General features: G+C 40.5%; 1 protein-coding gene across 5 annotated transcripts in view; it reads left to right on the forward strand.

The window, feature by feature from the left end:
* PCGF5 (polycomb group ring finger 5) overlaps positions 1-19,370 on the forward strand; it is a 65,171-nt gene that overhangs the window by 16,094 nt on the left and 29,707 nt on the right. Inside the window, exons 1-2 of one of the 5 annotated variants that reach the window (XM_050976106.1) lie at positions 15,316-15,528; positions 15,966-16,275. In XM_050976106.1, the coding sequence (XP_050832063.1) occupies positions 16,164-16,275 (112 nt within the window). In that variant the 5' untranslated portion in view covers positions 15,316-15,528; positions 15,966-16,163. Of the gene's footprint in view, positions 1-15,315; positions 15,529-15,699; positions 15,856-15,965; positions 16,276-19,370 lie in introns of those variants that run through there. The other 4 variants (XM_050976108.1, XM_050976109.1, XM_050976107.1 and 1 more) reach the window with 4 other exon arrangements.

The following is a 19,370-nucleotide window of genomic DNA, read 5'->3' on the forward strand; positions in this document are numbered from 1 at the left end:
GCAAACAGGGCAATGATGGAGATATTATATTTAAACCTCACTGCAGAGTGAATCTGTAACAGTATTCTTCTATTTCCAACCAAAAATACTTTCAGTTAATTACAAACATAAAATGAGACAGTATTTCTGTTTCAGTGATTATTAATATTAACTGCTGCTTTGTAAATGAGTGTAACTGTGCATTTTTATTTCCTTTTTAGTGAGTCATGTATAGCTGTAAAACACTATATCAGCTCTAGATGTGTATTAACAATCTCTTCATCACAGCAGAGGTAAAAGTACATTTAAATACATTATAGAGACATAAAAATAACTTGTTTCAGGAAGTCATGATGGTATTGTGGGGATTAGGCTATGTAAACAGCAATATTCGTGTTCATGGGATGTTTGTTAATATGAAAAAGATGAGTTGATGGGTCTGAATCTTAGCCATTTTAAGTGATCATTTGCTCTTGCTTAAAACCAAATTCAAAAATGCAATTAAAACAAAAAGTTCTGTTTCAGTCACAAGCGTATAAAATTTTGTATCTATAAATACACAGGCACACGCTATATAAGGCATGAAATTCTGAAGAATCCAGCTTTTTATCTTCAAATATTGCATCTTGCAAAATGTTTTACTTTACTCCATATGCTGAAAATTTGAGACTTGACTCTTAATTTTTTACCAATCCTGTTCTAAAACTATCTGCCAATATCTTGACTATTTTCAGGAGCTGGTATCAATAGCAGTATGAGGCAAAATGTAGGCTGAATGTTCAGTATGGCTATTTTTTAAAATAAAATATCTCACCTCAGAGATTAGCTGTCTGGTTTAAATGCATGTCAAATTAACATTCAGATGAAGACTAATGTTGTGATTAACACATTGTATTGGAATTTGAGAGTTGGAGGTTTAATTCCTAGGCAGTCATGTCTTCCTGTGTTGCTGACATCAAAAATTTATTAGGAAACAGCTAGAAATATTTTAGTCTTTATGTAAAACAGGCTCAGTAATGCATCCTTTTCTTAACACAGTTTATATTGTAGACATTATAGAGCAGATGGACTCTCAAAAGGGTATGTTTCCACTGTAGCTGAAGGTATTAGCTAAATGGATATATTTAGATATATTTGCCCTAAATGCAATCTAGCCAGTTTTGTTAAATACCAATAAAAATACTGTCAGGTGTTTCAGTAAATGGGACCCAGCTTGCCCTGGAGCTTGTGTGACTAGATTATTCTGATATATCTGTTCACTTCTGTTATTAATGGGGTTAGCTAGTTCAAAGAATGGATCTGCTTTTCCCTTTCAAAAAAACAAGTTGTTTTCTTTTTAATAGCTTTTGTCTTACTCCTTTACTAAATACTGCTGACAACCTTTAGATTTGCTTCTGATTTATTTTCTTGCAGAGGCAGCAATTTTCCATCCTCTGTCTTCCCTTGGCCCTCTCTGCCCCAAAATACACAGGCTCTTCCTTTGTGCACAGAAGACCAAAAGGCACACCTCTGTGGCTGTTCTGCTCAACAGAGCTCTTTTACTGGGGAGTACTAGCTGACAGTTGCCCCAGAATTCCCAAGGGGTATGATTTCCTTGGTGCTTTCAGAAAAGAAGACAGACCTAATTAAAGCTTGAGTCCATGGAGTTTTGCCCAGATTTCCCTAGAGCTGGATTGTGATAATACATAGCCTGGACCCTAAATTTGGCTACTGTCATTCTCATCCTGAACCACACCTAACAGAGAGCCCATTTCCAGCCTGAATTGCCCACTTCTGGAATGGCAGTCTCCTCTAGGACAGTTGGGTTGTAGGTGTTTTAAGACAAGTAGTAACCTGAAAATAAAACTTAGTTGTTTGAGTAGAATTCTGTACTGTGAAAGGACATCTCCTGCAATTTGAGATTATTGAGTTTTCCTCTTGGAGAAGAATTTAGACTCCTGTTACATACATAACATGGAATAACATCTCTACCCCAAAGCTATACTGTTTTGAAAACACAATTATTTCTCAGGAAGCTACATTTGTTCAAGAGATTTTGAGTTAAAATTTAGTGCTTCTAAGAAATGGAGCAACCCACAGAAGCAGGGGAATGCAGAAGGGAGATGAGAAATAGAAAAACTTGAATTAAGGGAAAAAAGAGGGAAGTTGAGCCATGCAAAGCAGTCATTAACACAGTTTAACAGGACTGTGGGGTAGTTGCTGTTCTGCACTATTCCAGGAAGCTTACAGCAATGGTAGTTTTGTCCTTAAATTAGCAGCTTTTTCATAATTTAAATTTTTAGACATGGCATGGAGCAAATGGGAGTGGACACAAAGGTGCTGTGCAATCTGATACCAGTCTGTACTGACCTTTAGGAGAGCCCAGTGAGTTTGTTTAGCTGACATTATGATGCTCAGCAGAGTGGATGCCAATGGGTAATGTAGACAAGGAGGTGCCAGAGCCAGTGCAGGCTTGTGTGTATCCCGGGTAACCACTGGTGTCAGGAGAGACCAATGCCATGGTGTGACACCAAACCCCATCACTCACCGTGGCATTCACCTCTGATACAGGTCAGACTCAGCTGGGGTGACTGACAACTTGTACACTTCCTGTTTGCAGGTAGCCTAAAACTGCATGAAGTGAACATATTCCTGACCTAATGAGTAATTCTGGTTGGTATTTCACAGAATCCCTGAATCACTGAGGTTGGAAAGGATCTCTGGAGCTCATCTATTCCATGTCCCCCACTGAAAGTGGGATCAACAGATGAGATTGCTCATGACCTTATCCAGTTTGATTTTGAAAGTTTTCAGTGATGGAGGCTCCACTTACTTTTACTGTTTCCCACAGTTACAAGTTTATTGTTCTTTGACCACTAAATGCCATTTAAATTGGTTCCTGTGTACATCAGTGACAGTGGTTTGGAAAATAACACCATTGAGAAGTCATGTTCATAGCAAGGATGTTTGCTCTAACAAACATAGTAAAACTGACTTTTTTACTGAGTAAAAATTGTATGTAAAGATTTGGACAGGTGTTCCTAAAATCCAGACAAATTATGGAGTTACTTTTTCCATCTTTAAAAAAGTGACTGGATGCAATCTATCTTAACAAACCAGTACACTTTCAATTTCTCTTTGTTGTGGCTATTTTTATTAGGTGGTTTTGTTAGCAGCGTATTAATTGCACCAAAAGCATTAGTTTTCAGGAGTATTTTTGAGTCTCTCTACTGAAATTCATTAGCATTTCCCTTATTGACTGAGGGACATTAACATAAAATAGGATTATAAGAAAGCAGTTTCACTAGCTCATCTTAACAGTTTTCAACTGTTCTTGAGTTTTTTGTACTATTAACTGATATATAAAGAAAAAGGCAGGGTAAAGGCATTGCTTCACTGGTACAAATGTTAAGAAAAACAGATGCAATGAAGAAAATTGTACAATAGATTTTAAATATATCAAGTAAAACTGTGAAATGCTATTCTATGTTTGAAATTATCTGTTTTAGACATATTTTGTAACAATGGTTTCTGTCAGGAATTTGGTAAGTTGATGCATAATGGAAGACACAGCCCCCAAATACATATTTTAGTTCCTGACTGATAGAGGGTTTTGATGGTACCAGTGTTTCTGACAAGTTTAAAAGACACAGGATAAAACATTAGACAGAATTCCATATTCCTCAGCAGGAAAAATGTAAATCGCCTTAATTTTATTCCTACTGAGCTGTGGCAACCGAGGTCTTGTATTTAACTGTGAATTATTAAATAGACAGCATGATGATGATAGGAGCAGACTGTGTGTTACATGTATCAACAAGTTCTCATAAGCCAAATTCCTTGTCATAATTTCATATTCCCATCTATGCATTTGTGATAAAGGGAAATAATTTTAAGAGTATTATGCTTTTTACTCTTAAAAGCTTCCCCAGGATATTAGATCAGGGAATGGAGTGAGATTTGCCATATAAATTGATAGGTAAAACCTTCTAGCTTCATGCCTCTAGAACCTAAAGTTATTACAGCACTGAAGAAAATAGTCACATCTAAAAAAACCCAATAAAATGCATACAGATTGTAGTAATGTAGAAAGGTCAGAAATTGGACATCTTTAGCATAGTTTATCCTTTGCTTTGGAAAACCATCCTTGAAATGTATTTAACATTTGTGGGAGCTCAGTTCATTACAAAATGTGAAAAATTTTGCAAGTAAAAATGTTTAGGATATGTTTGTGCTTTTTCAAGTGTTTTGATACAGTGAAAAGTCAGGTGGCAATCTGAAGATGAGCTGTTATATCTGTGATAAATCTCATCTCATAGAATGTCGTAGTGTTTGACAGTCACTATAGAATTTGGAACTCTTGCAACACAGATTAGAAATAGCAGTGAGGTATGAAACAAAACAATGATGCATTCTCTCTGCTGACTTACTTACACACCTTTTTAAGGTATAAGGAGGTGAGTTACATATATCTGTACATTCCTGCATGAACTTCCAGACTAAAGCTTGATGAAGGCTGATAGTCATGATTTTAATGAGCACTGCAGGCTTGCATGGACTCTGGGTATGCATAGTGAAGCAAGATAGAAATGTTTATACAATCCAGGCCTAAAGATGTAACATAAATATAGTTAATCTGCTATGTTATAGATGGCAGGTAATATAGATATACCTGCAGGGGAATGTAGTGATTTCAGTAGGATTGTGATTCTTTGTGAGGAGGAAATTATGATCTGTTTCTCTATACAGAAAGCAAGATTCTTAATCAATGATCCACTTTGTATATTTGTTAGATGTTTTCATTAAGTGCCATTATATATTTAAGGACCAAAACAGATATTATTTTGTTCTATTCAAATATCTGGATTTCTAGAAGGGCCTTGCCTGTACTGGTATTCATTTTAGACTCAAAAGCATCTAATCTCCAGAAGTATTAGCTACATTTCTCACCGTTTTCTTCCTTCAGAATTTTGTAGCCAAGTAGTCCACAATCAAGTCTAGTTGATGAGACTGGTTAAGTTTGAAATGTGACAATGAGCTTCAGCAGGCAGTACAATTTTATAAATGGATCATGTATATTCTTTGTATTCTGAGAAAGACTCAGCCCTGCTCTGTCGAGAACCCTAAAAACAGGCAGTCCAAACTGCCACAGCCTAGTCAGCTAAAAGCCACATGATCTCATTGGCACTGCACTAAATCCAGACTTCCAGGTACTACAAGAGGAAGTTCAAGATGCAGGGATGGTAAACGTGGTCTCACAGTTTTTGGTTGATTTTGTGTTCATTCTAATTAAATGCACATAAACCAGGAATATGCTGATTACATGCAGGCAGAGTCTGAAGGCCAGGATTCTGTGATTGCAAAAACAATATCAAGCTTATTTTACATACTTGAGAACTGTTTTATACATCTTTTCTTTAGAAAACTCCCTTATGATAATGTCACATGCTGACACCATTTATACAAACTTCTTTAGTTTCATGCAGTCATGGAACTAAGGTTGGGCAAACCAGCAGCCAACTTTCTAAGCTATGCCACTGCAGAACTGGCAGACGATGCCAAGTTATGGGTTGATTGCTCACTTGAGAATAGGTTCTAGCTAGAATCCTGAGTTTGTCTCTCCTCAAAACTAGCACATTATTCACATGAAGAGTCAACTAAATGTATCAGTTTTACTTAATTGTTACCATTAGTATAGAGGATAAAAATTATTAGAATTTCAAGATGATGCTTTCTGTGAAATATTACATGCAGTGACTCTCATTTGTTAATGCAAACTGTTAAAAACATCTAAAATACCCAAAGACCTTTTTTTTTTTTTTTGCTTTTTCATATAGAAGTTTTTTTATCTAACTCAGTAGGCTAAATTCTACAGTGATTATGGTCATATGATTAGATGGACAGGTCACATGGAATGTGTTGCTGCACAGACATTGACTCTCTACATACATATATATGTTAAATTGCTGTCAGAAAAGATCATAGGAGGATATGAAGCTTGGTATCTTAGTCTGCCCCCTATTTTCTCTTAGCTTATTCAGAAGAAACATTCTCTGTTTTACAATTTAAATGCACAGGTGTCTGTGTTAGGTTTTCTCAGACAAAGCTGACTGTTTTAATAGGCTGACAAAGTGGCAGTTCCCATGAATGAGTCCCATGCAGTTCAAATGAAATGGAGTCCACCCAGCATTGTCTTACTAATTTAAATGTTTTATTCTTGAGAGAGCTGCAAACAGAACTCCTGTTGAAAATCGATTGACATAGAGTAGTTAACTCCCTAAGACATTGTGAATATCCTTAATTTGTCTTGTAAAAGATGAGGCAATTTGGTTGCTACTTTTCTATCTCCCTTCAAGCCTGTTTGTTTTCTGGTTCTGCCATCATAAGAGTCATGAGTAGATTTTGTTGAGGATTGCTTTTGCTGAGCTTATTGACGCTTTAAATTTGTTTTGACTTAAGATCTAGTAGCAAGTCTTGTTTTTAATTTGCAGTGCAAGTTGATTGCATAATTGTGAAGCTGTTTGACATGTGTGATACAATTTGATTTGCATTCCTGCCAGTTTCCAACTGTAAGAAACAAAATCTGTTAGTAACAGTTTTAGTAGTAGTCACTGGAGGCTTCTTACAGTTTGTTTTCATTGTTTTCATTTGTCTTTTAATTTCATGGAAATTGAGAGATGAAACTCTATAAAACTATTTGAAGACTTCAGGTTATTGTTTAGCTGAGCTGAATATGTTGACGTAAGTGGCTTTGATAATTTGAGAGGAAAAAAGAATGGAAAAAATATTATCTATAATAGGTATTTTTATATTATATATGTGTACAATGTGATATAGAATGGAAGAGGATATATATTACTTACAGAAACAATGATTTTTAAAAAGTAATAGAATTATAGCAAGTAGCTGCTAGGATGTCTTGTGAAAAAGCATAGACTATGTTGTGACTTGATCAGCAAACTTGAAACCTATGATCAAACTGTTCTAGAAATGCATTTCCTCTGGAAGGATGCATACATCAAATTGGGAAACTGTTTGCTCTGTGACCTACAGATCCTGGAAATCTATGGAGGAGACATAGTCTTGCCCATGCAGACAACAGCTGTGTCAGGCTGCTCTGTGCATGAGTACACCACTGGAATTTTTCTGATAATGTAGCTCTGAGTATCACTGATTGATTTATTTTTTTCCCATTGTGGAGTAGCACGGATACTTGAAGTAGCATTAATTGCAGAGCAGATTTTCCCTGGAGAAGCCTCAGAATAAGCAGGTGATACTATTGTAGAGAGGAGCATAAAAGGAAACTGAACTGGCAGAAGTATATCAGATAGCAATAGGTAAAGTAGTTAAGAAGTATTGGAGATTATATAATAATAGAAATGGAAACACAAGTGGGATTTCCATTAATTCAGAGACAGTCTAATAAACTCTTCAGTAGAAGTGAAGTAAATGGCTAGAGACCAAAAATGTAATTCTGATGATGCAAGATGTTCGTGGTGCAAGGAGAACACCTGATTAGGAACCAAGGTAGTTGTTTCAAATTATGTATCTTCTTTAAGATCTTACCAGAACACACCACCATTACTTGCTCTACTTACAGAGACTTGCTAGATTCTGTGCTTATACAGAACTGCTAGAAATTTATATAAAGCATAGGACTGTAAAAGACTACTTTGGTCATGCCCTGTGGGTCTCCATGATCAGGCAACTCTGAAATACTGCCTGCTCTATTGCAGTCTAAAGAACATGCTATGAACCACAAAACATTTGTTCCCAATACCCCATAAAATGGTGAAGGAGATGTAGCACAGCAGAGCAAAGTGCATGGAAGTTGGCATGCCATGAGATAAATCCAGGAGAGGTTGAGGATACCAGTATTTTAGTTGCCCAGAGATCCTAACTCCACCACAAATCACTGGCTTTTAACCAGTGACAAAAGCACACAGACAAATGGAGGCACAGAAGCACCTTGGTTTTATGTCTTGTAAACCTCCTGAAAGTGCACCACCCCCTGTGAACAGTCTCTGATGCTTCAAAGGCTAACCCCACTTCACCAAAAATCAATTACCTGTGGGGGGAAAAAAAACACAAACCAATGTGCCACTTGTGTTGTGGCACAATACAAAGTTTTATACTATAACAAAGAATTTTTGCCTTTAAAGCCAAAATAGTGTCAGTTAGGTTATTTGCACATAAAGAATCAGCTTGGCTACATGGCCATCTATACCTGAACTGTGCTTTAAAAAGCCCAAACAAACCAGAAAGCAACAGCTGATCACAGTTCACACATTGGACACTGGGGTAACTGAACAGACCATTTGGTCTGTAAAATTTTCTAAGTTTGTCTCACTTCCTCTGGGAAGTTTCTGAATATGTTTGTGTCTGATACATGTAATCATGCCTATTCAAAATATTCTTCAAAATAAAAATCCAGAATAGTGAAAAAAGAATCAAGGAAAAAGAAGGAAAATAAACACCTTTTTAAAATATGCCCATCACACTGCAGCTGCTTTTAGCTGAAAAGCTTGGATTCTGCTGAGATAGATTATTGGTTTTATACTTGCAATACCTCTGAAGACTTATAATCACAGTTCTTGAATTTGCTGTTTCCAGGGAGGTATGTAAAACTGGTCACAAGATCTTCCCTCAGTATGTTTAATGGTCAGTTAATAATATGTTCTAAACCAGATATTTTTTCCCTTCAACCTCTGCATACAAGTGACTGAAGTTAAATTTTCTCCTTCGTGCTTGAGACAATTTCTAGTTAATTTTTGTTTCAGAGTTCTGATTTTTTTTTCCTTGCACTGGCAATCTCCCTTTCCCACTGTTATGACCTTGTTTATTGATTTCTGGTTCCCTAGCTGGGAAGAGACAGTGTGTGTTCTATGGCTGACCAGTATTTCAGTGTTCTAAGGAAATGTTTAACAATACAGATCTGCTCATCTTCCCCTTGCTGGAGTCACTTGTTTGATTCTCTCTTCTTTACTAACAGCCAATTATTATAAAGTTTGTAGTAACTTACTTTATGGTTTCTCTTACTTTTAAAAAGTTCCTGGAATTTAGTTCAACACAGTTGGAACACTGTGTGACACAATTTTACCTTTCACTTGAAGTATTTCTTGAATGCATTTTTCTTGTTTATGTATTTGTCAATGGCCTAATAACACAGATGTTGGCATTTTGCAACCTGCTTTTCTACTTTAATTTAGGCTATAAAAGAAGAGTAAGCATTAAGAAATGCTATATATATCCCAGAAGTGCTATTTTGTGCTAATGTATGGCTTCTTATGGAGAGCTTAGTGAGGATGAAGAAAAACCCTATTGGTAGAAATGCAAAACCTCACTGCTGATCATTTTCATGTGTAACTGATGGGGATAAGAGTAGCCTGATTCCTATTGTTTCCTATCAAATCAAAGGCAGTTTTCACACTGAGCATACTAGTATTTTTAGATGATAAACAATATTACTACTCTTTGCCTAAAAAGCAAAGAAATGTCACATCATCCCAAGATTAAGGCAAAGACTTGGATAATGGCAGTAAGAGTTAAGTTGACTTGCTGCTAGTAAATTGCTCATATATGAGAGAAAGTATACAAGAGGGAGCAAGAAAAATTCCAACTGGACCTAAATAAATTCATTCACAATGAGGATAGTCAGGGGTTGAGACAAGTTGCCTAGAGAGGTTGTATAATTGCCATCTTTACATATACTCAGACTTTATTTGGATGAAGCTGTGAGCAGTCTGAAATAACTTTAACATTAGACCTGGTCTGAGCAAAGGCATTAGACCTGATGATGTCCAAAGGTCCTGCAAACCCAATTAGTGTTCTATTCTAGATAATGTTCTGCTTGGTTGGGAATTTAACACTGGAAATAAGAGATCCCAGGTGGTTATGTGTGAACTCTTCTTCCTACCTGAGTAAGTATGCAGTAATTTTAAGTAGGTTGCCTGGAGTTTGAGGGAGGCTGATTTTCCTGTCTGTGGTGCAGCACAGGTGAAGTGACAAGTGGGCTGCTGTGTCCAGTTCATAGAACAAGAAGGACATGAAGCAAGTCTCAGGGCCCCAAAGGTGTTTAAGTTATTGGAGCACTGTTCATATAAGGAGAGGTGGAGAGTTTGGGGACTGCTCAGCTGGGGGGACAAAACTCTCAAGGGGATTTTTCAGCATATATAATTCCTTGATGGGAGGGAATGAAGAAGTCAAACTTCAAACAGTTCTCAGTAGTGCCCACTGACAGGAAAAGAGGTAATAGGTGCAAATTGAAACACATTAAATTCTATCTGATAACAGGAAAATATCTTTTTTCCACTATGAAGTTGATCAAAACTGGGACAGATTGCCCAGAGAGTGTGTATAGCTCCATCTAAGGACACAGTCAAAACCCATCTTGATACAGTCGTGGACAACCTGCTTTAGCTGGCCCTGCTTGAGCAGACAGGTTGGATTAGATGCTCTCAAGAAGTGTCTTCCAACCTAAGGAATTCTGTGGTTTCAAAGTTTTAAAAGCTGTAGAATGGCATTTCCATCAGATGTCTAGAGAATCAGTATCCAGTGAAGGTGAATGTTGTGGTTCTCTCTAAATGCCATTCAGATTGCTTCACAATTTCTATCAAGAAAACTAAGGATTTTTTGTTTTGTTAGTTTCCTAGTTCAGATGGACTTCAGTAATTCTTTCATCTACAAAATACAAGTAACTCTTAGGATAACTGGAGGGTGGATGGGGTGGAGACTTGCCTAGAAACAGACTCCAGAGTAGCTGGATGAGGATGTAACATTGTACCAATGTGGATCTTCTTGCAAAGTTAGAATTATTCACTCATTTCAAATTTTGCTGAGAATTTGGCTTTATTGATCAGTGTTTATTTTGTCTTTGAAATTAATTTGGGAGCTGACATTGAACATTGGTATATTTCAAAAAGTATTGAACTGCTTTAACGCAATGCTTGGAGTTCACAAATTCTTGTGTGTCCTGGCTGTTCCTTTCAAAAGATACATTTTATTGAGATTAAATGTAAGTAAGTACTCTGTTTCACATCAGGATGATACAGTAGTTCTTTAGGGATTTCAAGAAACTACTCCTTGAGGATGGGAATGTTTAGAAAGCAGCAGTTATTTCTATGTGTTAGGAAAGTCATATATGTGAAAAAGGACCTGGCTTTTTAAAAAAAGTAAGCACTGTGTTAGAGAACACTGAGGACTGCTGAGTGAAAGTTAGTTGATGAGAAAGTCAGAAGCTGAAGAAACACAGAAAAATGAGAGCAGCTGTATTTCCATCACTCATTTGAGGGCTATAGTCACCAGCTCTGTCATACCCTGTGTCCTAGGGTGACTCTATGATACTGTATTGTATCTCCCACCATCTGCTGATGCTGGAAGTTGAGTTCTGTGCCTTAAGATCAGATCCAAGAGCCAAAAGAGGGAGAAGCAGTGGCGTGAAGTTTTGTCTGCAGAAGCTTCACTTCCTCCCCCAGATGCCTTTTGCTTGGTGTGTTTTCTGCAGCACAGATAGAGGGAGGGCAGCTTTCCTTTGCTTTTTAAGCTGGTTTCTCGTCTGTGAGCTGAGTCAAGAAAATTTTTCCTGGGACAGTGTCTTTTTTCTGGAACTGCTCAGCTTTTCTCTGGTCTGGAACACCAGGACAATTGCTTGCCCCCCCCCCCCAAGTGTCACTGCAGCCTGGACACCAGGCCTGAGCCATGGAGAGATGGAGCAAGAGCCAAGCCAAACCCATAGAGAACCCTCCGAACCACAGAAGGACTCTCTGAATTTGCCATCTCTTCAGAACAGCGAGAAGTTTTATTGTTTAATATTATCCATTTTTCCAGGCTTGTGAATACTTTGCTTGTTAGAGAAGTGGCTTTTTTCCATTTTCTTCAAGGAGATTTTCTCCTGAACTGGTTGGGGGAAGAGCTGCTAGAATCTGCCTTTTCAGAGGAGACAGCCCTTGGGTGTTTCCTCCCAAATTTGCCTCAAACCAGGACAAATATTTTGGTGCCCAATGTGGGGCTTGAGGAAGTAGAAAAAAATTTGTTCTAATTGCATTTTGGTTTTACTTATCCTGTATTGGGATAAAGCAGTCAGTAGCCATGCTGCTTGAATTTACAACGTCTCTCTGGCTTGAGGCACTGATGTCTTTCTGGTCCCTAGGCTTAGGCTTGTTTTCTTACCCACAGATAGCTCCAGTACTGTCCCTAACATGTAGCTTTTACAGAAGAAGGGCACTGATTAGGATTGATATTTTGCTGGGTGTGATGACTATGATTTATAGAGAGTTAACAAAAGTACTGGGGTTTGTTCAAAATATGTATGGTCTGTTGTTTATTCATCCTAGCTTCTGTAGCCTGTTTTGGGGATTTATTGGTAACTGCACCCAGTTTGTTAGAGGAGGAGTAGGGAATGAGGTTTCCCAGCCCTTCCTCTCCTTCTTCTCTTTTAAATCTGTTATGTCACCTTTTGAGAATATTTAGTTTCCCCTGAATGTTAAAGAGACCACTTTCCTGGTATTTTATCTGGTAAGCTTCCTGTATATGGTCTGCAGCTTGTCTAGAGTGAGGGCTGAGATGTCCAGAGGGGTTGAGGAGGCACACCCAGGCGGGAAAATCCTGAGTGGTGTGGGGAATGGGAGAAAATGGGCCAGACCCTGAAGGAATTTTCTGACCCAATAGCCTGGGACTTTTCCTGTGAACAAATTCAGAACCCAGATGAGCTGGGGAAATATTGGCAAGAGAACACCATGTTTCCTGTCACTAATGACACATATCTACTCTGATGAGCTCAGTTCATTCCTTAATTCTGTTTCTTTCATAATATGAAATGAATACCTTGTTTGATTCAAACATTGTTATTACCTTTGAACTGCTCTAAGTAGGTCAAAATGTTCACATCACATATATGGACCTGTATGTTTAAACAAACCTGTTGCATGCAGTGCTAGGAGTTAACTATCTTTGAATTTATAATTAATTCATAGGCATTTGTTAACATAATTTGCTTCCTGATGATATAAAACATAAGTATTTAAGGATGTACTTTTCTCTGATAATGAAATGTGAGCTTCTTCTGTGCTGCTTCTCATTTGCTCTTCATGTTGTGGTCTGGAAAGATGCTGAAAGCCTCAGCTTTCATCACCTTCAGTCAGCATCAACTTGGTACCAGCAGGACTGAGTTCCTGCACTGTGGAGAGATGAGGCAAGAATTTGTCATGTACACTGTCACTTACCTGGCATGGGACTACTTGTTCTTAAAAGAGGGACTTCAGCATGACTTATGGGGATCAATACCAGTTGTGTGTGTCTGCAAGCATCCCAACTGCTGTGTGAGCATTACTGCATGGTCTACACAGTATAATGAATGACACAACTGAGTTTTTAATGTGCTTGAATACAATACTGTGCATCCATTAACGTGTAAACATGAGCCCAGCTGATTAATTCATTTAGAAAACATTGGGTTCTTTACTTTTTCAAATGGGACACTTGATAAACTATGCTGTGAAATCTCACTTAGAATAGAGTTTAGTTTAAAAAAAAAGTCTTACCAGAAGGAGTGGTTTGGAAACAGCCAGGAGAGCATCAGCAGCTGCATGTTTTAAATGCATGTATATAAGTTTAATAATGCTGTATCAAACTGCATTTGAGCAGGGCCACTCTTAGGCACATTCTGAAATAAGTCAAATTCTATTAAACCAACTGAATGTGACTAATGGAAATATTCCCATGATATGTATGTAGTTTTTGTTGTCTCTTTCTCTGTTTGGAGAGAGAAAGTGTCTCTTTCTCTCTTTAGCCTGTGACTTGTCAATGTGTGTTTTGTGATATAAAACTGCAAATAACAGTTAAGAGTAGAAGGTTTAAACCATGAAAACACAACTCTGTTAAGCTATACTGAATCCTGAGGTGCATTAGGGACCTGCCAGTCTGGGCAGGTGGCTGACCCCTTCTCCTCTGCAGTGGTGCAGTCTCACCTTGGGTGCTGGAGCAAAGAAAGATCTAAAACTGTTAGCGAGTGCCCAAGGAGGGCTCTGAAGATGGTGGGGGGGGGCTAGAGGGGAAACCTTGTGAGGAGCAGGTGGCTCAGCTCACTTGGCTTGTTCTGCCTGGGGGAGGCTTCAGAGAGTCTGCAGCTTCCTCATGAGGGGAAGCAGGGAGGCAGACACTGATCTTGTCTCTGTGGTGACCAGTGACGGGACCCAAGGAAATGGCCTGAAGCTGAGTCAGGGGAGGTTTAGGATGGATCTTGGGAAAGGTTCTTCACCCAAGAGGGTGATTAGGCCCTGCAACAGGGTCCCCAGGGAAGTGGTCACAGCACCAAGCCTGACAGAGTAGAAGAAGCAGTTAGACAATGCTTTCTGACATATGGTGTGACTCAGGGATGTTCCTGTGCAGGAACAGGTGTTGGTTCAATGATCCTTGTGGGCTCCTTCCAACTCAGGACACTCTATGATTCTATGCTGCTTCAAAAGATTTTTAGCTATATAAACTTTTGTTCATGTTGTGGAGAAATAACCTCACACAAAATGAATGTTTTATCAGGAAAATCATTCAGATTCTGTTGAATTGCTCTGTCTGGTTTATCATGCATTCATCATTGCACTGTAACTTTAATTGTGACAGTTTTTGATGCACCTGATTCAGACTAGCCATTGAATTTATGTTAATGGAGATCTATTGGTAAATATTAGAGCAGTAGGACTGGATGGCAGAAACATGCCAAAGTTATTAAAGCCTTCAGCTGTTGCAGCACTTACACATGGATGAAAGGGAAGAGTGCACTGGAGGGCCACTGCAAAATGAGTGTTTATTTCAAAATGCAGAACAGAAGAACAAAAACCTAAAAAAGTTGCAGGTAATGTGGTGGCATTGCAGCTGATACAGGAAATGTCTCCTTATGTTCCTGTCATTATGGTTAAATGCAGTATAAAAGAAATTTTCTAGAAACAGTACCATTGGAAAATTAAGGCATTAGTTTTATGGGTAATTACCTGGTAATATGATGGATTTCTGTGACTGGGGGGGGGGGGGGGGGGGGCAAAAGCAGATGCACTGAACCACGGAGACAGCTTTTACTCGTGCTAAGCCGTTGGCTAGTTGGTCCCGGTTCGAGGAAAGCACACGTATTTTCTCGGGATTCGGGCTAACTTAGTGCAGTGTTTAGTGTTTGCGTTTGAAGGCTTGAGAAATGGGTTGAACTTCCACCCTTCCACGGGCAGAAGCCGAAGTTATTTTTACGAAACGGCGCCGGTGCCCCGGCGGGTGTGAGCCGAGCGGAGGGCGCGGGCCGGCCGCCGCCGCTGCGCTTACCTGGGGCCGGCAGCGCCGCCGCCCCGCTGCCGTCCGGCCGCCGTGCGCGGGCGGCCCGCGGTGCTCCGGCCGCCGCCGCCCCGAGCGGCGCTGCGGGCTGTGGCGCAGCGGGGCTCGGCCGGGAGCAGCGCCTGCGCGCCCGTCCCGCCCGCCCCGGGACCGGCCGCGGCAGCCCGGCGGGGAGGAGGGAGCGCTCCGAGCGGGGGAGGCGCACGGCGTTTCCCTTTCTCTTTCGCCGGGCGCCCGCCCGAGGCCGCGGGGCTGCGCCAGGTACAGTCGGGGCCGAGGCGGGGGCGGGAGGCGCCGCAGGTGCGGGAGGGGAGGGACGGGCGAGCGCGGGCAGAGCCGGGCGGCCGCCGCCCTCTCCGGCCGCGGTCCCGCCGGGCCGGGGCGGCGGGGGGGCTGCTCCCCGCGGGCCCTGCGCGGCCTGCGGGCCCGGCCCGGCGAGGCGGAGCGGGGCGGGCTGTGCCGGCGGGGCGGCCGCGGCCCCTGCACCTGTCACCGAGGGCCCCGGCCCGTCCCGCCCGCGGCCGGAGCCCGGCGGGGCGGGGGCACGGCCTCGGACCTCGGCTGCCGGCTCACGGCGGCTGCTGTTATGTAAATTACAGCCCCGGGCCTCTGCCAAGTTCATGGCGACATTGGTCCTCCGGGACATCGCCGCTGTCCGGCCAGGTTCACATCGCTCTCTCTTTCCACGTGTGTTACAGGTAGGAAAATGACTCGCCCGGCACAGAAGCTGGAGTTATGAGCCATGTCTCAGTGAGACCTGCGGAATTAAGATCAAATGCCTGGAGAAGTCCAGCTGCACAGAGCAGCGCCGCAGGTCTTGTGAACTGTGGACATCAGCGCCTCTCAGACTTGCTTATCTGGCCCCAAGCATTCTGCCAGCGTTTCCTGATCCACGAATGGCTACTCAGAGGAAGCACTTGGTGAAAGATTTTAATCCTCATATCACCTGCTATATCTGTAAAGGCTATCTCATCAAGCCAACTACAGTAACGGAGTGCCTCCATACCTGTAAGTAATACTTTGCAAAATAGACCCGCCTTCATAAGTTTGTTGGGTTTTTTTAAGTGTTAATGTGTTTAATATGGTCACTGTGCCTGTTTTTGTTTACTGAATTTTTACATGAAATATTTTGAATTAGTCCAGTCTCTTCTGAAGTTTCCTAAACACTGGTCTGCAGTCTGGGTTATCTTGAACTGTGTGCGGTTCTGTGCTCCGCAGTACAAGAGAGATATGGAGCTCCTGGAGCAGGTCCAGCAGAGACTAGTGAATTGATCAAGGATCTGGAATATCTTACAAGGAAAGGCTGAGGGAGCTGGGCCTGTTCAGACTCAGGAAGAGGTGGCTGAGACAGGGCCTCATTAAGATGTGTAAATATCTAGGGTGGACGTTAAGAGGATGGAGCCAGGGTCTGCTTGGTAGTGCCAACAATAGAACAAGAGGCAATGGGCAGGAAGTGATGCACAGAAAGTTCTACCTGAACGTGAGGGAGAACTTCTTTACTGTGTGGGTGGCCAGGCACTGGAACAGATTGCCCAGGGAGGGTGTGGAGGCTCCCTCATTGGAGATATTCAAGAGCAGTCTGGATGCAATTCTGTGCCATGTGCTCTGGGATGACCCTGCTTGAGCAGAGAGGTTGGACCAAATGACCCAGGGAGCTCCCTTCCAACCTGACCCATTCTGTGAGGCTATGCCAGCTCTGCTGGACCTGGCAGAGTACAGAGACCCTTTGCCCTAGACTAGTGGTGATAGTGCTGGCTCTAACACCTAACATATCACTGTAGCCTGTCTGATCACAGGTGAGATCATTAGGACAGATGTGCTCTTTTGATGATATAACCACGCTGAAAGCTTGAACTGATGTATCTGTTGGCAGTATGTGTGATGCATACACTAGTTTGGTCAGTAGTGGCCCACATCTCTCTAATGTGTTCCATGACACAATGCAGAGAAACATTTGAAGGTGGCAAAATATTTGCTTAGGGAATAGATCTCTTTCAATGAAACTGTCTCAGGAAAAGTTGTTTAGGTTGTCTTCTGCTCCTACTACATCATCATACATTGTCATGTATGAATTGTATTAAATGTATGAATGGTCCTGACAAACTCTCTTATCTTACTTTCACAAACTTATTTACATGCTTGCTTTTTTTACATTTATTTCTGAATAACCAGTAGTTTCACTGGACCTCCTTTAGAATTTGAATCTTTCCAAATAACATTTGAAGTCTTCTAAAAGAAGACAGTCTAGGAGGTTCCTGGAGTGGGTGGACGATAACTTCTTGAGGTAGTTGGTGAGGGAGGCCCTGCTGGACCTTCTGTTAGTGAACAGAGAGGGACTAGTGGGTGATGTGAAAGTTGGAGGATGTCTTGGGGCACAGCAAACACGAAAAGATAGTTTTCAATGCTTGGAAAAGTAAGGAGGGCAGAACCACTTACCTGAACTTCTGGAGGGCAGATTTTGTAGCCTGGTTGATGGAGTCCCTTGGGAGGCAGTCCTGAAAGGCAGAAGAGTGCAGGAAGTCTGTATATGCTTTAAGAAGGAAATCTTAAAGGCACCAGGAGCAGGTTGTCCCCATGTGCAGAAAGATGAGCTGGCAGGAAAGGTGACCAGCCTGGCTGTACAGAAAGCCTTCTCTGGATCTTAGTAAGAAGAGTACAGTTTTTGAGTTTGGAAGAAGGGACAGTCAACCCAGAAGGACTGCAGGGACACCATGAAGTTATGAAGAGAGAAAATTAGAAGGGCCAAAGCCCAACCAGAACTTAATCTGGCTACTGCTATAATAGACAATTAAAAATGTTTATATAAATACATTATCAAGAAAAGGAGCGCTAAGGAAGATCTTCATTCTTTATTGGATACAGGGAGAAAATAGTGACAAAGAATCAGGAAAAGACTGAGGTACCTAACAGAGGTAAATTTATTAGAGACAGATAATATATTAATAAATTCTCTTTCCCTTTAAAGAAACTGGAAAAATTCCAGTATTAGCTATTTTTTATGGTTGAAGCTTAATGAACATTGACAGCTTTTAAAAGGTTGGGGTTAGGGGAAAATAGTTACATCAGAAATCAGATTTAAGAAAAAAAATGTTTTTATTGTGCTATCTTTTTGTTTACATAATTTATTTTTTATTTACTTTTGGTCCTGTTACAAAACAATAATGGCAGAAGGAGCATTCTCTTCTCAGCAGCATCTGCTTCTTTTGTTCTTTTTTCTGTAGTTTGTGAGGTCTTCACTGAGCCAGCTCTGTCACTCCCTAGTTCCCAGGTCAGAGCACGTGAATTTTACTGAGCTGCCATATAGTTACACAGGTCTTCTCACTGAAAATCTGCCCCACATTTGGGTCCTTAAGTGGAAATGCAGGAAAGAAGGAGGTGTTTCTTTAAAGCAAAGTCTAGTTTCAGTTACCAAAATACAAAGATTACAGTGATGGAAAGAAAAATTTAAAACTTGAAAACAGTGCTGATATGCAAATCTTATGTCTGCAAAGGAAAAGGTGATGGAGGAATTCAGGGAGGTACTCTGCTAAGTTATCTTGCAGAAAATATTTAATATTTTAATTTTTTTTTTCAAATAGGTATGGTTCTTCAGTATTGTCCAAATAGATACTACAGTGTACAGGGATTTTAACTGTCCTTTGGTATTTGTCTTGTGCTTACCGATTGCCATGATTGAAAGCAGTGTTGTTCAAATTATCAAAATCTGCAGATATTAATGGTTGAAGAAGCAGTGCAAATTCATTAGATACTGGGAGTACAATGTATGACTTTGGACAAGATGAAGAGAATGTATTGACATAGATGTTCTCCAGTGATCATAGGGGAGCTAATGTGATCAGTAGTAACCACAGCAGGGAATTAGCAGTTGATTTGCATAATCTGTATTTCTGGAAAATATTAAGTCCTGCTCTGAGAAATTAGTGTCTTTTCAATAGGAGATGTTTCTGCTGGGGCTTTTGAAAATGTTGGACAGAAAATTCCACTATTTGCTGGGAAACCTAAGTGCAACTTGAGTACCAGAAGTGCAAACTTTCCTATCTCTGTTGGAAAGGAAACGGTTGTGTTAATGCAAAATTACTTATTCTGCAAAGTCAGTACTTCAT

This window comes from Serinus canaria, chromosome 6, assembly GCF_022539315.1.
Source record: "Serinus canaria isolate serCan28SL12 chromosome 6, serCan2020, whole genome shotgun sequence".
NCBI lineage: Eukaryota > Metazoa > Chordata > Aves > Passeriformes > Fringillidae > Serinus > Serinus canaria.